At 42.2% G+C, this 20,047-nt stretch overlaps 1 protein-coding gene across 1 annotated transcript; it reads left to right on the top strand.

Moving 5' to 3' along the window:
- The first annotated feature begins 18 nt into the window (after window positions 1-18).
- On the top strand, window positions 19-19,937 carry fancd2 (FA complementation group D2). The gene is made up of 44 exons (XM_035523913.1): window positions 19-242; window positions 716-823; window positions 915-1,046; window positions 1,171-1,238; window positions 1,319-1,428; window positions 1,752-1,803; window positions 1,909-1,961; window positions 2,198-2,276; window positions 3,015-3,139; window positions 3,385-3,472; window positions 3,650-3,754; window positions 3,906-3,997; window positions 4,168-4,276; window positions 4,393-4,428; window positions 4,554-4,700; window positions 5,025-5,159; window positions 5,428-5,559; window positions 5,856-5,963; window positions 6,046-6,155; window positions 6,283-6,337; window positions 6,448-6,567; window positions 6,723-6,796; window positions 7,243-7,392; window positions 7,625-7,725; window positions 8,257-8,372; window positions 8,572-8,680; window positions 8,762-8,863; window positions 9,113-9,210; window positions 9,384-9,533; window positions 10,129-10,245; window positions 10,480-10,608; window positions 10,768-10,886; window positions 11,088-11,198; window positions 11,487-11,620; window positions 11,750-11,849; window positions 11,966-12,088; window positions 12,219-12,312; window positions 12,525-12,596; window positions 12,856-12,894; window positions 13,017-13,091; window positions 13,268-13,342; window positions 13,828-13,974; window positions 17,907-17,996; window positions 19,429-19,937. The coding sequence occupies exons 2-44, from the start codon at window positions 754-756 to the stop codon at window positions 19,489-19,491; spliced, it is 4,314 nt and encodes a 1,437-aa protein (XP_035379806.1). The 5' UTR covers window positions 19-242; window positions 716-753; the 3' UTR covers window positions 19,492-19,937.
- The last annotated feature ends 110 nt before the right edge of the window (window positions 19,938-20,047 follow it).

Below are 20,047 nucleotides of genomic sequence, written 5' to 3'. Positions count from 1 at the left end.
GATTCCGGGGAAAAATAATCCTTGCCTCGAAATCCAAAAAATCGTGCTTTTTAATGAGTAATACATAGATATATAATCGCTCTGTCAAATAATTACAAACACAAATATGCAGATACCACGAAATATTCCTGTTACGTTCGTTTTTAACTAGGCATTGCACAACGATCCCTTACAGTTTACGAAACATTGGCGCGAGAATCTTCCCTGAAACGCAAGTCTGGACTTTTGAAATAGACAACAACGTAAGTTTGCTTTTATTAACTTCTAATGTAATAAGTTAGCAGTCACCACTACAACTAAGTGTATCTAGCTAACTTGAGAATAAGTAGTATTCAGGATAGGAGGCGTTAATGTTCAATTAATTAAAATTTTCAGGCGGCTAGCTAAGGTTAGCTAACCTAAATGAGTAACTTTTATTAATGTATTTAGCAGGTAACTAATTCCAATACATTTGTTGTCAGCTAGTTGTCTTGTTAGATGGACCACAAGGAGGCTTCTAAGTAGTTTGTATTCAATCTCACATTTAGTGGTACCAGGTAGCTAACTAGCTAGATAAGTTCAGAAAGTTATTCAGTAACAGTTGGCAAGTAATTGCTTGTCTTTTTTTAAACACATGGTAGCTAGCTAACTGGATAACTAGCTAGGTATCTAACCAGACGATTCATATTAAACCTCCGTTTTTAAATAACGTTACATGTGCCTCACCGACGGTTAGGTAAGGTAAAGGGAACGGCAAGCCTGTATTAGTTGAGAATGATGCGCAAGAAGAAACGGCCAGCGTCTTTTTCAGTGAATGAAGGAACAACCTCATTCGATGCGCCCAGTAAGTTGACCGGTTAAATAATGTTACGTTTACTAAAAATGTACAGACCGTCCCCTTTTTAATATGGTAAATGTGTATTTTACTTACCCAGAATCTAAGAAAAAGTCCAGCGCACAGCCACCCAGACCAGCAGCTCCTGATGAGGTTCCTGACTCTGTTTTTGTACAAATTCTACGAGAATCTGGTGTCATCTTGAAGCATGGCAACATGTCTAATGAAATTGGTACGATGCCCCCGGATGTAAATATTGGCTGTGTCAAATTATACAGTCGATGTACTAAAAAAAAACCCAAAACAAATAATTTTTACATGCATTCCTCTCAGTGTACTTTTTTTGTATTAAATAGCTGTAGATCAAGTTGTGTTTCAAAAGAGACTGCAACACCATCTAAGAAAGAATCCCAGATATCCCAGTGTAAGTGCACATTTCAGACTTTCAATTCCAGTAAAAGGGCACATATGTTTTACTGGCATTCATATTCTCAATTCTGTCAGATAATTAAGGAGTTCATATCTGGCCTGGAGTCTCACATTGAAGACCCTGAGAGATTTAGAAACTGCTTGCTTCCCTCTCTACCACGGTCTGCAGGCAAGGGAGAGACCAGGTAATGTGTGAAATGCAGTGTGGTTCTTGGGCAGTGTTAGCTCAGTGGTTAAGGTACTTGACTTGTAATCGGAAGGTTGCTCTTTCAAGCCCTATCACTGCTAAGTTGCCACTGTTGGGCCCCTGAGCAAGGCCCTTAATCCTCAATTGCTCAAGTTGTACTCAGTCATAATTGTAAGTCGCTTTGGATAAAAGCATCAGCTAAATGCCATAAATGTAAATGCTAAAGATGCATTCATGTTGTATAACATGTAATGCTGTGAAGGTAACATGGTGTTCTTCTCATCTTGTGTTTTCTCTGTTTTCCTCTTTCCTCAATGCCAGCTCATTTCAGGAGAGCCTGGTGCGACTGCTTCTTGGTGTCGAGATGCTACAGGCAAAGAGTGATATATTCTTCATATACAACCTTTTCAAGCTCTCTTGTTTTCTTACTCATTGCTTTTTTTATCTGAGGGGCTTTCAATTTCTACCTTATTTGTAGACCCCGGTCTTAAACACTTTGTTTGAGAAGCTTCCAGAGTTCATGTTTGAGGGGTAAGTCTTGGTCACCACTTCACTGATTTTTGATTTAATCTCCTGTATATCTGTCATGGAACGATTTGTGCATGCAAAGTGTGATGGCAAGATCAATGTCTGCCTGCTTTTATTAGTTGAAGTTCTATAAGCACATGGACAAATGTGTACCAAATACCACTTTCTTTCTAAGTTTGTGGTTTGGTCCCATACCCTTAGCATACTGTAGTCATTAGATGTACTTGTACTTGTTTCAGTGTCGGAGAGGGTGGCCTTAACATTCCACACCTCATCATAACCCAACTGAAGTGGCTTGATCGAGTCGTGGATTGCAAGGTTTGTAGCTTTCCTTATGTAGCATTGACATGCTTTTTGCTGACTCATAATTGTCCTCTGGCGCCACGAGGTCAATTCCGGATCACTCTATACATGTTTGAAATAATTATTGTGTACAATGGTTTATTTTTATTATTATTATTATTATTATTATTATTATTATTATTATTATTATTATTATTTTACATTTTGTTGCTAGTCAAGTCAGCTTTTTCATCTCAGACCACATACAAAGTACACAGTGATGAAATAGTGTGTCCAGGCTGGCAGGACAGCTTCAACAACAAGAGAAATCAATCACTAGTATGATTTTGTGCCTAGACAACGTGAACAAAGCACTTCTGCAAACATTTGAATCATTTTGAAAACATAAAAATTGTATATTGTAACAACTCTGGAATAAATATGCATTTCAGTATCTGAACATTTAAAGAGCACTGAAAATATGAATCAATATGGTTTTATACTCTATTTAAGATATAGACTGTCTAAAAGTTTCTATTCACAGGCCATTAAGACTACTTAACACTGTTACCCTAATACAACACTGTCTCACCTTGGTGGCGAATCACTTAACAGACTAAAGTCTTGTTTCTCACAACCAACTTACTGTCCGCTCTATCTAGTAAGATTGAGTTGTTAAGGGGTGTGTGTGTGTGTGTGTGTGTGTGTGTGTGTGTGTGTGTGTGTGTGTGTGTGTGTGTGTGTGTGTGTGTGTGTGTGTGTGTGCACGTACAGGATTTGGGCTGTAAGTTGATGCAGCTAGTGGCTGTGGCTCCTGTTGAGGTCCAGCGGGACATCATTACCAGCTTGCCCGAAATCCTCGAGGACTCGCAGCATGGACACATGGCCCGAGAGCTGAAGTAATCATTCTGATTTATCCTAGAGTTCCACCAAGTCTGTAACACTTCCTGAGATCTTTAGTCATGTGTCATTTTCAAATCACAGTGTGTGAGATTACACCTTTTTGTCTGGTTGTATCATTTAACTGTCATTTTTGCTTGATCTCATAATGAGTGGAAAGTGCAGATAGTAATGAGATACTAATGTGTCTGAGGTTTTCCCATGAACCTGTTAGTAAGAGACTAACACATGGGCCTCTCCCAAGTGCTCTACTGCAGGAGAACACCCAGCTGACCGTTCCCATCCTGGATGCTCTGTCCAGCCTCAACCTCAGCTCAGCGCTTCTGGCTGAGGTATTGCCCTCTCACACTACTGCAGATACCCAATGAGCTTTTTCTAGACTGAACACTCTTCAAGCATAATGCGGTTTAATGTATTGTGTCCATGGTTCCATTGGTTACGAGATCTTGACTGCCGTTCTGACTCATTCGGCCTCTGCTGTGTTCTGCCTAAGCATGTCTGTGGCTCAGGTGCGGGGTGCTGTCATGACCACTGTTTCTGCAGTGCAGCTGGAAGATCTTCCTGTTGTAGTGAAGTTCATCTTGCACTCCATCTCTGCTTCTGATAGCAGTGAGGTCAGAGCATATACTGCATGGTTCTGAAGCTGTCACTTAAACTGTCCACAATTGTGCACTAAAGATCTTTGACATTTTCCTTGGGCTTGGAAGTATATATGCATGTGAAGAACACTCATGTTCCAATAATGTGTTTTTATGTGTATTTTAGGTGGTGTGTGATTTACACAAGAAGCTGAATTTGGAACAGTGTATGTTGTCTTCTGTGCTGCAGGCCTCTCAAAGCCATGAGAAGAGTAAAAGGTAATTGGGGTGAGATGGTTTTATGCTCACTCTCTCTCTCTCTGACTTGGACTTGCTCACATGTAACCTGTGTTCTTCTGGACTGAGCATGGGCTCACGCTACATGAGGTAGGCCCCTAGGTATATTAATGCATGCAGTATTTAAATGTCACCCAGTTCTCTGGTGCTAGCTCCTACAGTGTCTCATCATGCAGCAGTAAGGACAGTGTGGCTTTGGTGCTGGAGGTGATTAAGTCAGCCGTGCGCTTTCAAAAGACCATTTCTGAGGCATGGCTCAAGGTGAGCAGTGATCCAGCAGCCCACCTTCTTGCTGCAGCGCGATCACACCATAAGCACATCCTTCACAGCACTAATACACTATAATCATTAAGTCATGCACCTGTTTTCCCTTGCAGGCTGTAGAGAATGTCCATGAGACTGAAGATCACAAGGTACAGATTTTTATTTTGGATCATCTTCACCTTTCATTTTCTGTCTCATCATAATCCTATGTATTATTTATTTGAGACACTTTCTCTCCTTCATATTTCTTTCCCTCTCTCTCACACTCTATCAGGTGCTTGATGTGTTGGTGTTGCTCATCCTCCACTCCACCAATGCTAACCAGAGTCGGCGTGGGGCGGAGCAGCTGCTGAAGGTTAAAGTGCGCCGAGGCCTCATCCAGGAGGCACTCCTCAGCAGGACGTTCAGGGACTACGCTCAGGTCTGAGGCTGCTCCTTCAGCTCACCCTGCAGGGTGTTCCACCCTAGGTTCCTCATGTAATTGAAACTCTTCAGTGGAGGGAACATTTGACATTTGCCTTTTATGTAAAGTTATGTGCCGTATGTTTCCCTCCACTCCTGGTTTCTAGATTGATGAGCTGTTATGCCATGTAGTGGAAGTGTATTGGTGTGTTCTAGTGTGTGTTGTTTTTGGTTTTTTTTGAGGTTTAATGGTGTGTTTTTGCATGGGTTGTGTAGGTTATGTGTAATGATATGTGCTTGGCTATGGTCTGGGGCTGTGTCTGTGTGTGTGTGTGTTGAGCAGGTGATCCGTGGATATTTCCCCTCCATCCTGGCCTTGGCTCAGAGTCTGCTGCGCTCTCCAGACTGCTGTGTGGTGCCTTTCGGGGGCCACATGTACAAGCTGGCCTTCACTGCCTTTGACTCCTACTGCCAGCAGGTAGGAGGGGGCCCAGAGGATCCAGGATTTACCATCACAAAATGTTTTCTTTCATTTTTTTATGTTCCTTTTTAGGATGTGAGGAAAGTTGAATAAGAGATTTATTCTCCTCAGCCTTTCAACTTTTGATTTTAATACCAGTGAAATATCTCTGGTTAAATTAGCCCTCTGGTTAAACTAACCATAATTTCTGTGACCACATGGTTTAAACATTTTAGAATGCAACCTTTTCAAATCTGTTTAATTTGTTTTGTAACTGTGCATGCAGGAGGTGGTGGGCTCCTTGGTCACACATGTGTGCAGCGGTGTGAGTGGAGAGGCTGGTGTGGCTCTGGAGCTGCTGTGTGAGCTGGTATCCCAGAAGCCCACAGAGATGGCTCAGTATGCCGTCTTTGTTAAGGTAGGACTCAACAGCCGTGTGCATTGGTTTTGACAGCAGCAGGTCTACCTCAGTTATACGTATAACCTGTTGTGTTTTAATACAACTAAACGAATACAGGGTCTGTTTAAGCAAAATTGCTGTAGTGTTCTGTTAACCAGAAGCAGGTGGTCATTGTTCTGAATGCAGTGAAGGTAAATGGTGAACCACTGTGAAACCAGTTCTGCAGCATTATGCGTGCTGCTGGAGGTTGCTGTGCATCAAGCCATGCGCAGTGCCCTTTGTCCTGCTGAAACGCCAAGCGCCCTGCTTTGCAGGGTATCCTGGACTACATGGAGAAACTGAATCCACAGCAGATCCGCCAGCTTTTCCACCTGCTCAGCTCTCTTGCCTTCAGACATGACCAGCATGTTAGCCACATTCAGGTAAGAGCTACATACATGGTTCTTTCAATGTCTTATGAAACAGTGCTTTTAAGTGGCACTAAAATCTCCTTCCCTCTGCTAGGATGACATGCACATAGTGGTTCGCAAGCAGCTGTCCAGCACCGTTCCTAAGTACAAGCGTATTGGCATCATTGGTGCCGTTATGATGGTAGGGATCATGGCGGCACCCAGGTACAGCCCTCCAGTATATGCCCTTCAGCATACACTGTTCTGTTTCATGTCGGTATAAGTTGCCAGATACTAAGTGCTACGGGTTGGTTTTCTGTGCTTTTTCCACTTCTGCGTGCGGCACTTACAGGAGCAATGCAGGGGTAAGCCAGGGAGGTACACTGCCCAAAGACACACACCGACAGGTGAGCAGACCAGGCAGAGTGTGGCTGTATGTTTGTGTTGATGAAATATATGTGTAAGAGTCATTTATGCAGGTGTGTGTGTGTCTGTGTGTGTATACATGCATGGGCAGGTGATGCCGCTACTGGAACTGGTGCGTTCCTGTAGTGAAGTCTCCGCCGAGGCAACTGCACTCTATTATGATGAGCTAGCCAACCTGCTGCAGACCTTCCCCCTGGACCCACTGGTGCAGGTCTGCACCTCAGCCACACTGTCACATCTCTGCACCTCACCATAGCATGTTGGTGATTTGTTACCAGTAGCATGAAATGATAAGGTAGTTGAACGGGTATGAAGCAGTGCTGGCCTTGGTGTGAGCTGCCTTCTCTCGCCTCTGTCCTCTGCCAGGCATGGATTGGGAAGAGTGTGCTGGAGGAGTTTCAGGAGGACTTTGTAGTGGATTTAGGAGCAGAGATAGCAGGGTAAGAGTCAGCGTGCTATGGGGTGGCTTATAGGTTCTTTCTTTGTGTTTATTGTTGACGACAATTTCTACACGTATCTCCCAGTTTAACAAATATTAAGGACAGATTTCACAAGACTAGACCTTGGATCTGGACATAGTCATCTAACATTTGTTGACATTGGTTGCACTATATTATTGCTGTATTATTTTAACTGAAGGACTAGATTGTACTAAAACTACCAAAACAGTTTAGTAATCATGGGTTGTACTAATTAAATATAAAATTGTGAAAAATATTTAATTTGTATTATAATGCACTCAAGTCACATCTCCAGAAAAGCAAATATTATAAAAAAAAAAAAAAAAAGAATTTATATAATTTGTCCATTGTAATGGTGTGTGTGTGTGTGTGTGTGTGTGTGTGTGTGTGTGTGTGTGTGTGTGTGTGTGTGTGTGTGTGTGTAGCTCATTTCCCTTCCCTGCCTCAGTTATGTATAATCTGGACGACGAGGAAAGTCAGGGAGGAATTGCCATCAATTTACTGCCCCTGCAGACTCAGGATGTTCCCCGCAGAGCAGATGGCCGAGCCACTGCAACCCCCGGGAACACCGGCAGGTCAGGGTGGCCTCCCCTCAGACCCTGGCAGGGCATTATACACGCATGCATCTTTAATTTGACCATGCTAAATATGATGGATCAGAATTTTGTAGCTGCACTGAGCTGTTGACTTCAGAATACTGCTATAAATATTTTTAGTGGCAAAAGAGAATCTGGTCATTACAAAATTAAAAAGAAAAAAAGATTTTACATGCTGAAACAGAGGAACACATTTGTTTATTCCCCCCAGGCATGTATCTCCTCTATGTCTGTCATCATTCTTCCGCTTGTTGAGGCTGTGTGAAGAGAAGCAGCACCAGGGTGACCTGGAAGAGATCGATGCCTTGCTAGGTCAGATGCCCTACACTGAGCCAACCAGCACCTTTTAGAAATCTCAAAACCCATCTCTTTTGGGAAAGCTCCATATGATCTTTGGTTTTTATCTTATTTAGACAGCAATCTCATCTTATGTAGACAGCAATTGCCTAGAGCACATATGAATAGATCCTTTAATAACATCAGCCCCTGAGGATGTGAGTGTATTTCAGCAGTGCTGCATTTGCCCCAAGCTGCCAGCATAAGGAACCTTAAATGTACTTAAAGAGGAACAGAGCGTTTAATGACATGTCAGGCCACTGTGTTTTACATTACAATGGTGAAGTGGCTTGCTCCCCCTTGGCCTAGAGTAGACTGGGCTGGGGCTGCCAGCTCTGGCACTTCTGCTCAAAAGTGTTAAAAAATCAGACCAATTATATTAATTATACACATATCTTATTAGAACCTATCTGGATGTCTGACCAGTCAGTTCAAGGGAGCATGTCACAACGTTCCTGTGATGTATGTTAAATTATTGTTTAGATGTGTGTGTGTGTGTGGTTGCAGGCTGCCCTCTGATCCTGACTGATATGGAGGTTGTGGAGAAAATGGACAGCCTGTCTAAGGCTGAGCGGGAGTTCTTCTGCTCTCTGCTCTTCTACACCATCAACTGGTTTAGAGAGGTAAGTGCACCTGCTTTTATAAGCATGAGAGCTTCATGAGGACCTGGGTGATGGGTTTGGTGTCTTGTATATTCTTTCCCTTTGCTGTGCTTTATTCTGATTGCTTGGCTTTGGCCTTAATTTTTTTTATTTTATTTTTTTTAATACAAAAATGTTATAAAGCTTAATGGTGTGTGCTCATGTGTATCTGTATGTCTAGGTGGTAAATGCTTTTTGCAAACAGACAGACCCTGAGATGAAAATGAAAGTTGTCACTCGTCTTCAGAACATCACCTACCTGCAGACTTTACTAGAGACATGCCTGGCAGGTAGCAAAACACAACTAATGTGTACAACACCCAGAAGGATAATTGGCTAGATTGGAAACGTACTGTGTGTGTGGTTTTCAGCCAGCCCTGGCTTCATTCCTCCCCTCGCTAACTTTGACTGTGAAAGTCCTGAAGTTCTGGCTACTACGTCCTCTACTGCTCCTGCAAAGAAAGCAAATAGAAGTAAGGAGACCGTCTCCCATTTTCCACATTTTTTCCCACAGCCAGTCAATGCACTCACACCTCTCTCCCACATGCACTTTACTGACGCTCCCTTAATACTAATCTTCAGTCCAGCACTCCTGCTTTACTCAGGTTTGCTTAGTAGAATAGAGTAAATATTGAGTAAGTTTTCTTGTGATGGGGAATTAGTGTGGAGTTTTTAGAATGCTGTGTGATGTGTATAAAGCAGCTATTACTCTCTGTTTTAAGAATCAGTGGGGAAGAAGAGGAAAGCGTCAGACAGTAAGAACTCTTCCACAGACAGCTCTCAGCTGGAGGAGGCCACACTACCAAACGAATCTCAACAGGCACTGCAGTTCATTAATCACATTGACCTTGAGATAATGTGTTTACATACACAAAACTAGTGGTCTAGGCATGCTATAAATAATCTTTTCCTCAGGTTGTTAATGTTCCCGTTTTACACTAGCAGTAGTATGAGAGAATATAGAGACTGAAGATTTGTATTGTGATATGACAGGATCATCCAGAGAAGGAGAAAGGAACCAAAGCAGCTGTCAGTGTGTCTTCATATAGGCCCTTCTTTAGAGAGCTGGACATGGAGGCTCTTGGCGTGCTGCAGTGTGGTCTCCTTTCCCGTTCAGTACTGGACACTGAGCTCCACAGCAAGGTCAACACTGCCTCTGAACTAGTCCATTCTCATTCTATTTGATCTTGAAGGTTTATCATCTCATACAGTGGATTTAATAATATATTGTCTATATGTTAACCCTATAAAGATAGCAAATATAGGATTTTGGGGTGTATCAATGCACTCGGCTCACGATTCAATATGATACACAATACTGGATTCATGAATAGATTTTCTCAATATTTGAAACTAAATTTCTGGGGGGGAAAAATAAATTTGTGAAATATTGTGTAAATTTAAAACAAGAATTAATATCCCCCTGCAATTAAAATAAAATGCATAGAAAATTTACATTTACAAAACGTTACATTATAAATCATTGTATTCTATCAAAATGTGCTGTTGTCACAGCTTTGCCATAGCTAAAGTGGAACCTCTGGTGTTCAAACTGCGACTACAAACAATGCAACTGCAACTAGCATAACGAACAGAACACGACATCGTCCATTGCCATGATGCAACATTGTCAGATTTCTGCACCATGATGAATCGTGTCATGAGGCTTTGTTATACACCTGAAAGGGGTGTTCTCAAACATGCATGAGATATAGAAATGTAGTACTGTGGTTTGTAGGTGAGGGAGGAGGTGCAGCTGGGTCCTGCTGAGCTACTCTTCCTGCTAGAGGACATGTGGCACAAACTAAAGTTCAGCCTGGCTTCAACCCCAGCCAAGAAAGCCCCGTTCCTCAAAGTATGGACACTCGTTGACATTTGGACACTCACAAACATGTTCATGCGGTACTTTATGCACTGCTGCAAATCGCATGAGACATACTCCTTCCCATATGTTAATTTGGATGCGCACTCAATCTCTTACATGGCTATAAACAGTCTATCACAGTGACATGCATTCATGTGTTTCTAGAAAGCTCTGTTTAACTGTAGTGGTTACTACTTGGTCACTGTAACTGCCTGGACTGTGCAGGTGAAGGCCGACAGGGCAGTTGGCTTCTCTCGTCTGCAGCAGAAGAGCTCCAAGGATGTGGCCACCTTCTGTGTTCAGCTGCTACCCACGCTGTGTACTCACCTGGAGAACTGCCACAACCACTTCCAGGTACACACTCCAACCTGTCCCTGTGAGTGTACTTGCAAGATATGTGGGTATAAAAATGACTTGTTATTGTATGTAAACATTCTCGAGAATTTTTATTTTTTTTTTGTCCTTTGCAATCTCAGGTGAGTTTTCTCTGTGTTTGCGTGTGTTGTCTTGCAGACCCTCATTACAGAGAAGCAGGGCGTGGTGGATGCTCTTGGTGTGGATGTGAAGGAGCAGCAGCTCATGTGTTCAGCCTACCAGCTCCTGCTCCAGGTGCTGGATACCACCTTCAGCTGGTCAGTGTATAGACAGCAAATGCACACTTCTGACTGCTCCAAGTCATATGTCTGCAGCATACATCTTCCATATGTAGGAATAAATAACACTATGTAAAGATTATCCAGGGAAATTCTTTAACTTAATCTGCTCATGGAAAATTCTGAATGATCTGCTGCAGTATTGGTTGTTCTAGCTGAATTGGAGCCATGCGTTTTCAGGTCTGGCTTCTCCCAGCCGGAGCAGCGGGCTCTTTTAAGGCGTGCTCTTGGAGTGCTTGCCAGCCGGCTAAAGGAGGAAGACACAGACCTAAGCATGGAGCAGTTTATAAAGTGAGAATATATACATGCATACACACACACACACACACACACACACACACACACACACACACACACATTTTTATTCCTGGGTGTACAAAGAGAAAGGATGAGATGGAAAGAAATACTGCTTGCTTATGTTAATATTGTTCAAAAACTATTAGTTCCACCATTAAATGCCTAAACACAAAGGTCCATTGTATGGCAGTATTAAACTTCAAATAATTAAAATTTAAATAAGTGTGTGTGTGTGTGTGTGTGTGGGGGGGGGGGGGTTTGCATGTATCTCGCTACACTTAGGCACAGTTCTGAGTACCTGCTGAATTTGCGCAGTACAGTTCCAAGTCTGAGCGCAGCTCTGAGCCTAACTCAGCTCATTATCACACTCGGTCAGTGTGGAGGACCCAGCCCAGGCTCGCACAGAAATGCCATTGGTAAGTCATGTGACCGTACTCTGACTTGAGAAATGTTAGCTTTTGGAAATTATTAGAATGTATCCTCAAACAGCATGTTTAGTGCATACTTGGAACTTTTCAGCTTATAGATCATATTTTTTCTGCCAGCATCTCTGGCAAAGCATTTCCTGTGTCAAGAGTGGGTGACAGTAAGTGGAGCAAAGGATCGTGGGAACAAACACAACGATGCACTCCACAGCCTCCTCTGGTACTGCCCACATTACCGCCAAGTATTTCAGACACGTCCACTTCCTGGTTGTCTTTTTATGCATATCTTTTTTTTTTTTTTTTTTTTTTCTCCCCTCTCTTTCTGTATATCTGCAGTCTTTATCTAGAGCACACTGATGATGTATTGAAAGCAGTGGAGGAAATTGCAGGAGAAGGCATCCGTGAGCTGCTGACCGAGGCTAAGGACACGAGGTCCCGCAGCTGGGCCACGCTCTGCAGGTGATGTGCCTTCCCATAGCCCCCCTGTCATACCAGTTAGTGCACACACAGACTTCCACAGGGAGAGCTGCAACGTCAGCAGCTCAGTAACGTGCCCCACAAAAGTACTTAGTCTTGCTTGCCTTTGCAGGCAAACCTTCCTGGTGTACTACAAGGCTCTGATGGCAGAGCTGGAAAGGAGTGTGCGCAAGCTGCCTCCAGGAAGACAGACTGACAGCAAAGAGGTGTGTGCATTCCTCCACACACGTGGTTGTATGCTCAGATGTGTATGAGGATGTGGGTTTGTGAAAGAAAGAATGCTTATGAAGCAGAGAAAAAAAGAAAACAGACTGGAAAAGTTTTTATAACCTAACAGGTGTGTGTGCAGTGCCTTTTAGTAATACTTAACTAAGTAATTATCCTTATTCATTTGGTTATTCTTTCTTTTAATCTACAGGTTCAGAGTGAAAAACTCCTAACGTGGAACATAGCCGTGCGGGATTTCCACATCCTTGTTAACCTGGTCAAGGTACAGTCACGTCTTTACTTCACTCTGCACCTGCTTCACAGTTCTCCACCTCTTTGTTGAATCATGCTACTACAGCCCCCGAAGTCACTTGCTACCTGTATTTTTTTTCTTTGAAGTTACTGAGATACTGTAAGGTTTAAATAGGGAACATCTGACTTGAACAGTGCAGTCTCTTGTCTGACCTTAGCCAAAGTACTGACTGGGCTGTACTAACTTTAATTCTGTGTACACAAACTCACTCTTTTGATCTTCTCTAAAGGTTTTTGACAGCAGACCTGTTCTCAGTGTGTGTTTAAAGGTGAGCAGTGTGCATGAGCAGTGCGCTCACATGTGCACACACAAAGTAAATAAAGGCTACATACCACACGTGAGGTGGAAAAAATGGTTCTGTGTGTTCACTGTGTGGCTTTCTTTTACCAGTATGGCAGGCTTTTTCTGGAGTCCTTCCTTAAGTTAGGAATGCCCCTCCTCGACTACAGCTTTAAAAAACACAAGGTATCTGTGCTCTGTTTACCAGTTGCATTCCCTCCTCGTTTGGCTTAGTGGTCACAGCAAGAAATAATTTTGCCGCTAACGCCCAGTGAGGCTTAATTCAGTATTATAACGGTATTATATTATAACAGTATTATAATAGTATTATAACGGGTGTGTCTGATGGCCGTGTCTCTCAGGAGGATGTTCAGAGTTTACTGAAGACGTTCCAGCTGAGTACCAGGCAGCTCCATCACATGTGTGGCCACTCCAAGGTAGCCAGCAATATGTGTCTTATGAAATGGGTATGATGCAGCACTAGTCAGAGTTGGGGTTTCTATTGATTGATTGATTCATTGATTGATTGATTTATTCATTTTTTTTTTCTTTTCATAAAACAAATGATGAGAACAATCTAATTTTCTGTAAAGTTACACATATTCCAAAGTAGTCCATTCATGCTAATTGCTTGTGGTTTTTATTTATTTTGTTTTCCAATGTGATGCATGCTTTGTCTTTTATTGCCACTGATCTCAATTGTCATTGATGTTAAGCCATCTGTGGTTGGTTTGGTAACAGATGGTATGATGTGAATGTTGAATGTCCCACCCACACACAGAATAACAAGAGTTTATAGATGGGCCACCACACCTGTACTCAAATGTATCCACAAGTCCTAGATGAAATGCATAAAGTTTTGTTTTAAATTGTGAAGTCCATCTTGTGTCTTGTTTGTGTAACACTGCTTCTCTGTTCTCAGATCAGGCAGGACATGGGCCTGACCAATCATGTGCCGGCACTTAAAAAAGGACTGGAACAGTTTGTGTACCGCGTAAAGGCCATGCTTACTCTTAACCAGTGCCAGGAGGCCTTTTGGCTAGGCAATCTAAAGAACAGGGACCTGAAGGTGAACCCTGGGAATCCCCTTTTTTTTTCTAGCAGCTTCTCTTAAAGTCTAGGTTATGAAGGCAAGTGATTGGGAGAATCATTTCGGTAGTCAGCCCATTTTAGAGTTTTGGCATAACTAATTTGGATGGGAAGTTTTCTGTTTGTTTTACCAACTTGGAAGATAGTATCGGAAACATGAGATTTGGTGTGTGGGGGTGTATGTGTGGGTGTATAATAGTTCAGAAGCACTTTGCTTGCACAGCTGATGCAGTACCTCTGTCCAAAGTATGCCTTTTCTCTGGAAACTGTGCACCTTTACTACAATTCTGATTATCCCTACATCTCTTACTACAGTACACTGCAGTTACTCACCTGGAATCTCATAATATTTGTTCCCAGGACTGCACTCTTCTGGACAGAGATAACCAATGTTGTTCCTGGAATCTTCTGGATCCACTCTCCCTGTTTAAGGGTTGAACGTATTTGTTGCCTTCACTTTGCACTTTTTTTTTTTCTCAGATTTTCTTTCAGCCCTTGGTATTTTTCAAGCTTTTCATGTTCCTTGGTCCTAATGTTGTAATCACTTGGGATTTTGCAATCACTTGTGATCTAACACTATGACCCTCTTCTGCTCTTTGTTCATCACTGCTATGTGCAGTTGGTTATCCATTACCATTCTATCAGTGCTTGATTGTCTCGGGCATCTTTGCACAGCCTGCATCTGGGGTCCTGGATAGTGTGCTAGATCCCAGCCAGTCTTTCAATCCAGCCTTTTCCAGCCATTGGTAGGATTTCTCCATATCAACTACTTACACTATTTTATTGTATTACATACCATGCAGGAGTTTCCATCACATTTACTGCAATTGGCAGGCACTCTTATCCAGAGCGACTTACAAAAGAGCTTTGTCATTTACTCATAGAATACATCCTAGCCAGTACAGTAGTACAATGCAGTAGGTTAAAGTCCAAGATACCCATCATCATTCCCACTATCCCTGGGACTCTGCTGTCTGAGGTATTCACTTTGTCACTTGGGGCCATCATCCTGGTGTACTCCTGAATCTTGGTTGTTTCATCCTGGATAGTAGCTCTTGCTCGCTAGTCCTCGGCGCCCCACTTTCCGCTTAGTGTATAGCCTCAGCGTTGTCGTTGCTAGATCTTCCTAAGTTCAAGATTATTGACTCAGTACACACTAAATAGAAATAAAGATGCAGACTCTGGAATTAATTGATGGTCCCATCTTTATTCTGAGCTGAATGTTACAAACGAGGCATTGTTTGGAGAATGTCTAACAGTCTTAGGTGGGCACACCTTTTATACATTTTCTTCATAACCCTTTTTATTTTTTCATAAAAACTTGTCCTGGCTCCACTATTGTTCTCCAAACTATACATTTTTCAGTGTATGTCCATATTGTTTCTTCCGGTGCTTGTCCCATCCTTCAACTGAGGCCCCTAGAGGCCTGTCAAAGAGCCCTCCTGAGGATTTACGCTGAAGCCTACAGAGACCTTTCCTGCATGAGTTTATTCTGGACCATCGCTATTTTTCTCCTTACAATATCATTTTATTACCTCAGAGTGCTGGATTTGGGATGAAACCCTACATGCATTGTGAGGAGTTTCCTTGTCTTGATGTTAGTGGCTTCTATCTCCTCCTTTGGCCAGCTGAGTATGTCATTGGGGTATCTGATGATGGGTACAGAGTAGGTGTTAGCCCAGATCTTGTTCTTGTCATTCAGCTGACTTCTCAGGACTTGCCTCACTCTTTGTAGATATATGGCTGTGGCTGCTTTCCTTGTGGCTTCTTCATGGTTTCTATTTGCCTGTGGGATTCTAAGGTACTTGTAGCTGCCCTCAACATCTGCTATGTTTCTTTCTGGTAGTACGGCATCCTCAGGTCTGATTACCTTTTCTCTCCTTGTAACCATCCAACCAAACTTATTCAGTCTAAATTACAATCCAGTGTTGTTACTGTATCCCGGTGAGATGAATTAGTGAATCAATGTCTTGTTCACTGCTGGCATACAGCTTGATCTCATCTATGTAGAGATGGCTTACAGTTTCTCCATTTCGTAGCTGGTATCCGTAGCCACTCTTGGAGTTGATTTCACTGAGGCCTATGCAGAACAGCAGCAGGGACAGGGCATCTCCTTGATGGTGACTAGTGCTATTGGTTTGAAGTTGGACTCTAGGCTTGTCTTCCACAGCCCTACTGAGCTCTTGAAGAAGGCTCTTGGAGTCCTGTTGATGTTATACAGTCTCAAGCATTTGAGGATCCATGTGTGAGTCTTTGAATCATAGGCTTTCTTGTAGGCGGTGCACAGGTTGGTCTGTCTGGTCTTACAGTCTCAAGTGACTGTTTTATCCACCAGTCACTGGTGCTTGGGTGTTTTATTGTTAATGTTTTTCTGGGTCCCACTCATGTATTGAGCCATGTGCCTACTCATCTTAGCCGAAATGATGCCTGACAGGAGCTTCCATGTTGTGTAGAGGCAGGTTATTAGCCTGTAGTTGGATGGAACCACCTCAGGGTCCTTCAGGATCAGGACTATTGGACCTTCACTTAACCATTCAGGGTTGGTTCCATCCGTTAGCATCCGGTTCATTTGTGCTTCCATATGTTCATGGAGTGGAGTTAGCATCTTCAGCCATTAGGTGTGGACCATATCAGCTGTCCAGCTCTTCATTATTGAGACCCTCTTGGACATCTGCTAATGTGATTTGTTGCTGGATCTTGTTCAGGCAGATTGCTGTGGTCTGCTCTAAATTTCAACAACCACTGGGCATTGCTGTGTGATGCCTCCTTCTACCATGTTTCTCCCAAATTATTCAGTCTCCGGCTTTGGTGGGTCTGTTCTCATGCTGTTACCCTGCCACCATGAGTACACTTTGGATGGCTCATGGGAGAATATCCTTCTATTTCTTCTTAACTTGAGTGTCACTTCACTAACAGCCAGAGCTGTTAGTCTTTTGCTTATTAATCTTCCACAGGAAGACTTCTCAGATTCCTTCATCATGCCTTTCTGCAGTTCTGATAGCTGGTTAACTTCTCCACGTTGCCCTTATCCACAGAGGATACTGTTCCTTGATGATCATCTTGTAGCCAAGCATCTCAAGTATTACTGTTGCTATGGCATATATTTCAGTGGTAGTCACAGTAGTGATTGTTCGTAGTGCTGCATTCAAATCTTCTAGCACATCGTCAGGTACTTCACTTGGTCTTGGTAGTATACTATGACTGGTATCCTGCTTGTCCATGGTGCATGGATTCATTGGGTCTTGGTGCGCAATGTCAGTCTGTGGGGATGATGATATTGATATCTATATCCCCCTTCTGACCTGTTGTCCTGGCTCCCTTTGCTGTCGCATTTAGGTCAATTTTGAGTTGTGATAACGCTGCGCTATTAGTTCTAGAGCATATACCCTTTCACACTGGGGTTGCTTGTGCAGTAGCATTCCACCAGTCCTCTATTCCCCATGCTTGTCCATGTGTGTCTTGCATTTGTTCCAGCAGCCCACTTTTCGTCAGATTGCCAGGTCCCCCAGCATCTGACGCAGACCTTGTTGACTCGGACTCTTGTTTCTAACTCAGTTAGTGAGGTAGGCAAGGGCCTAAGGGAGCACACTGCATATGCCCTGGTTGGGATTCGAACCCTGGACACGGACGTACGTGTGTATTTATTTATTTAACTGATTACCCCAATCACTTGCTGAGTGAGTGAGGTTTTGTTTTTTAGCTAATTGTGTCCTAAAAATGCAGTACTTGTAGCAACAAGAGAGCTTTAAACCCACAGCAACACAGGCAAGCACAAGAGTCATAGTTCAGTTTTCTCATAGCTAATTAGTACTGAAACACCTTACACCTTATAAGGTACAAATACGTAAGTCCTGGTTTACAGCAGTACATAGTTGTGCACATTATGATGCAGGGTGTGTGTTGTTTTCTTAGGGTGAAGAGATTCTATCACAACGGTCAGCAGAAAGTGATGAGGAGGATGAAGAATCTTCCCAACTTCCAGAGGAACAGAATGAGGAGGAGGTACTGGCTACTTTCTTAATTTTTAAGTAAGCAGGGTATTCTAAGTAAATTCAAACTTCGGTTTTAGATTACAACAAGTTTTAGATGATGGAGTACTAAATCTGTCCTACTTAAGGACACTGCTATGCAAATGACATGCAGCTGTAGCTACCATTTTAAATGGGGAGATAATGGCTCACTCTGCCTCATCTTCAACTGTTTAAGACATGAAAATGCGGGATCGCAAAAAATGTCTTGATTTAAATGAGAGAAAATTCAGGTCATCAGTTTTGGTCATGTTGAAACAGCCAGAGTGCTAGCAGTTGATTTTACTCTTGGCTGACTCTGGAAAGTGTGCCATTTTAGGTCTCCTTGACCATAATGCTGCCTTCGACTCGTACTATTTAATCAATGGTTTGCTTACAATGTGGAAAACACAATTTTCTATTAAGATGGGTAACATTTCCTCCTATTCAGGGACAGTCATCTGATGGGTACCCCATTGCTCTGCCTTGGGCCCTGTGTTTTTTTTTCTTTTATATATGCTTTCACAGAGTTCCATTTTACCAGAAGTACAGTATCACTGCTATGCAAATGACACACAGCTGTATCTACCACTTAAATGGGTTGATAATGGCTCACTCTGCCTCATCTCCAACTGTTTAAGACATGAAAATGCGAGATTGCAAAAAAAAAAAAAAAAAAAAAAAAAAGTCTTGTTTAAATCAAGATAAAACTCAGGTCATCAGTTTTGGTCATGTTGACACAGCCAGAGTGCTAGCAGTTGATTTGGGGGCATTATTTATTACATTATTTGTTAATGTACACAGCTACGTGAAAAATCGTGTCGCTTTCAATTCTGCTTTTAACTTACAACTCTAGTTATCTGCTTCTCTGAGGACTGGCTTCTTTCAACTTTGAAATATAGCTAAACTTAAAGGTGTGCTGTCTTTTAAGGACCTGGAACACTTAAAAGACAGTACACTTTTATCTGCTCTTGTATTGATTACTGCAAGTCGCTCTACTTGGGTATCAATCAAGCATGTCGCACCTGCAACAGGTGCAAATGCAGCCACAAGATTACTGATGTGTACCAAGAGAAGGGAGAGAATGACACCTGTACTCGCCTCCCTGCACTGGTGACCAGTCAGATATCCAATTGAATTTAAGGTTTTATTTGTTTTTAAAGCAGTTGCTGTTCAGTCTGCATGTATTCTTCTTTTTTGTATTTCTATTTTGTTCTTACATTTTTCTTTTTACAAAATATTGCTCAGCACTTTTTTAACATGCTGTATTTAAAAATGCTGTCTAGATTAACTTGACTTTGTCTGGAAACTGACAGGGGAGCCCTGTTGGATACATTTTTTTTGTGTTATTTGGGTACAGTTATTGTGCTGCTTATGACATTTTCTGAGTTGTTTAAGTCAAAGTTGTCTCCGTTATTTTCACTCAGGACAGTGATTGTGAGGAAAAGAAAAACAGCCACCTCGATGAAGAGGAAGAAGAATCAGACTGATCAAACAGAAGCTGCAACTTCTCACTCTGCCTGTATAGGGTTTTTGAAAACCAGTCTGCAACAGCTTTGGCACCTGCCTCTACTTTACTCTCCCATCATTATGATTTAAACTTGATAAACTGTTCCTTTACTTATCGAAAAATTACAAAATTGGGACAGTGTCCTTATGGCTGAAACAGATTCATGATGTTTTTGTTTGGTTTTCTTGTGAGAAAAAGTGCATCCACTTTTTGTTTTGAAAAATTATAGGTAATCAGGCTTTTTTTTGTTGCTTCTGCTTACTACCTTTTCAGATGTTTGTGTAATCACTTCCTATTGCTATTTATAAATTAATTTCTCATAAAAAGTGGTGTCTTTGGGTGCGTGAAGCAATGTCATAATTTTATGTCAGCCAAATGCCGTAAATGTGTAATGTTGATATCTTAACCTCATAAAATCACTGGTTATGTGAAACCGATCAATCTGGTATACCCGCTAAATTGACTAGAACAAAACTATTAGACAAACGTGAGAAGTCCTTTTTAATTCGGATTTGTCATTCCACCTGGAAGTGTTT

The sequence above is a fragment of the Electrophorus electricus genome, chromosome 3 (assembly GCF_013358815.1).
Source record: "Electrophorus electricus isolate fEleEle1 chromosome 3, fEleEle1.pri, whole genome shotgun sequence".
Lineage (NCBI taxonomy): Eukaryota > Metazoa > Chordata > Actinopteri > Gymnotiformes > Gymnotidae > Electrophorus > Electrophorus electricus.
This window is presented reverse-complemented; position numbering and strand designations above follow the sequence as displayed.

What these genes read in the sequence shown, in the direction of transcription:
- fancd2 (XM_035523913.1), top strand. Translation starts at nt 754, where the DNA reads ATGATGCGCAAGAAGAAACGGCCAGCGTCTTTTTCAGTGAATGAAGGA. An exon ending in CACATGGCCCGAGAGCTGAA is followed by an intron (nt 3,140 to 3,384) that starts GTAATCATTCTG and finishes GCCTCTCCCAAG; the next exon opens with TGCTCTACTGCAGGAGAACA. An exon ending in ACTGCCACAACCACTTCCAG is followed by an intron (nt 10,609 to 10,767) that starts GTACACACTCCA and finishes GTTGTCTTGCAG; the next exon opens with ACCCTCATTACAGAGAAGCA.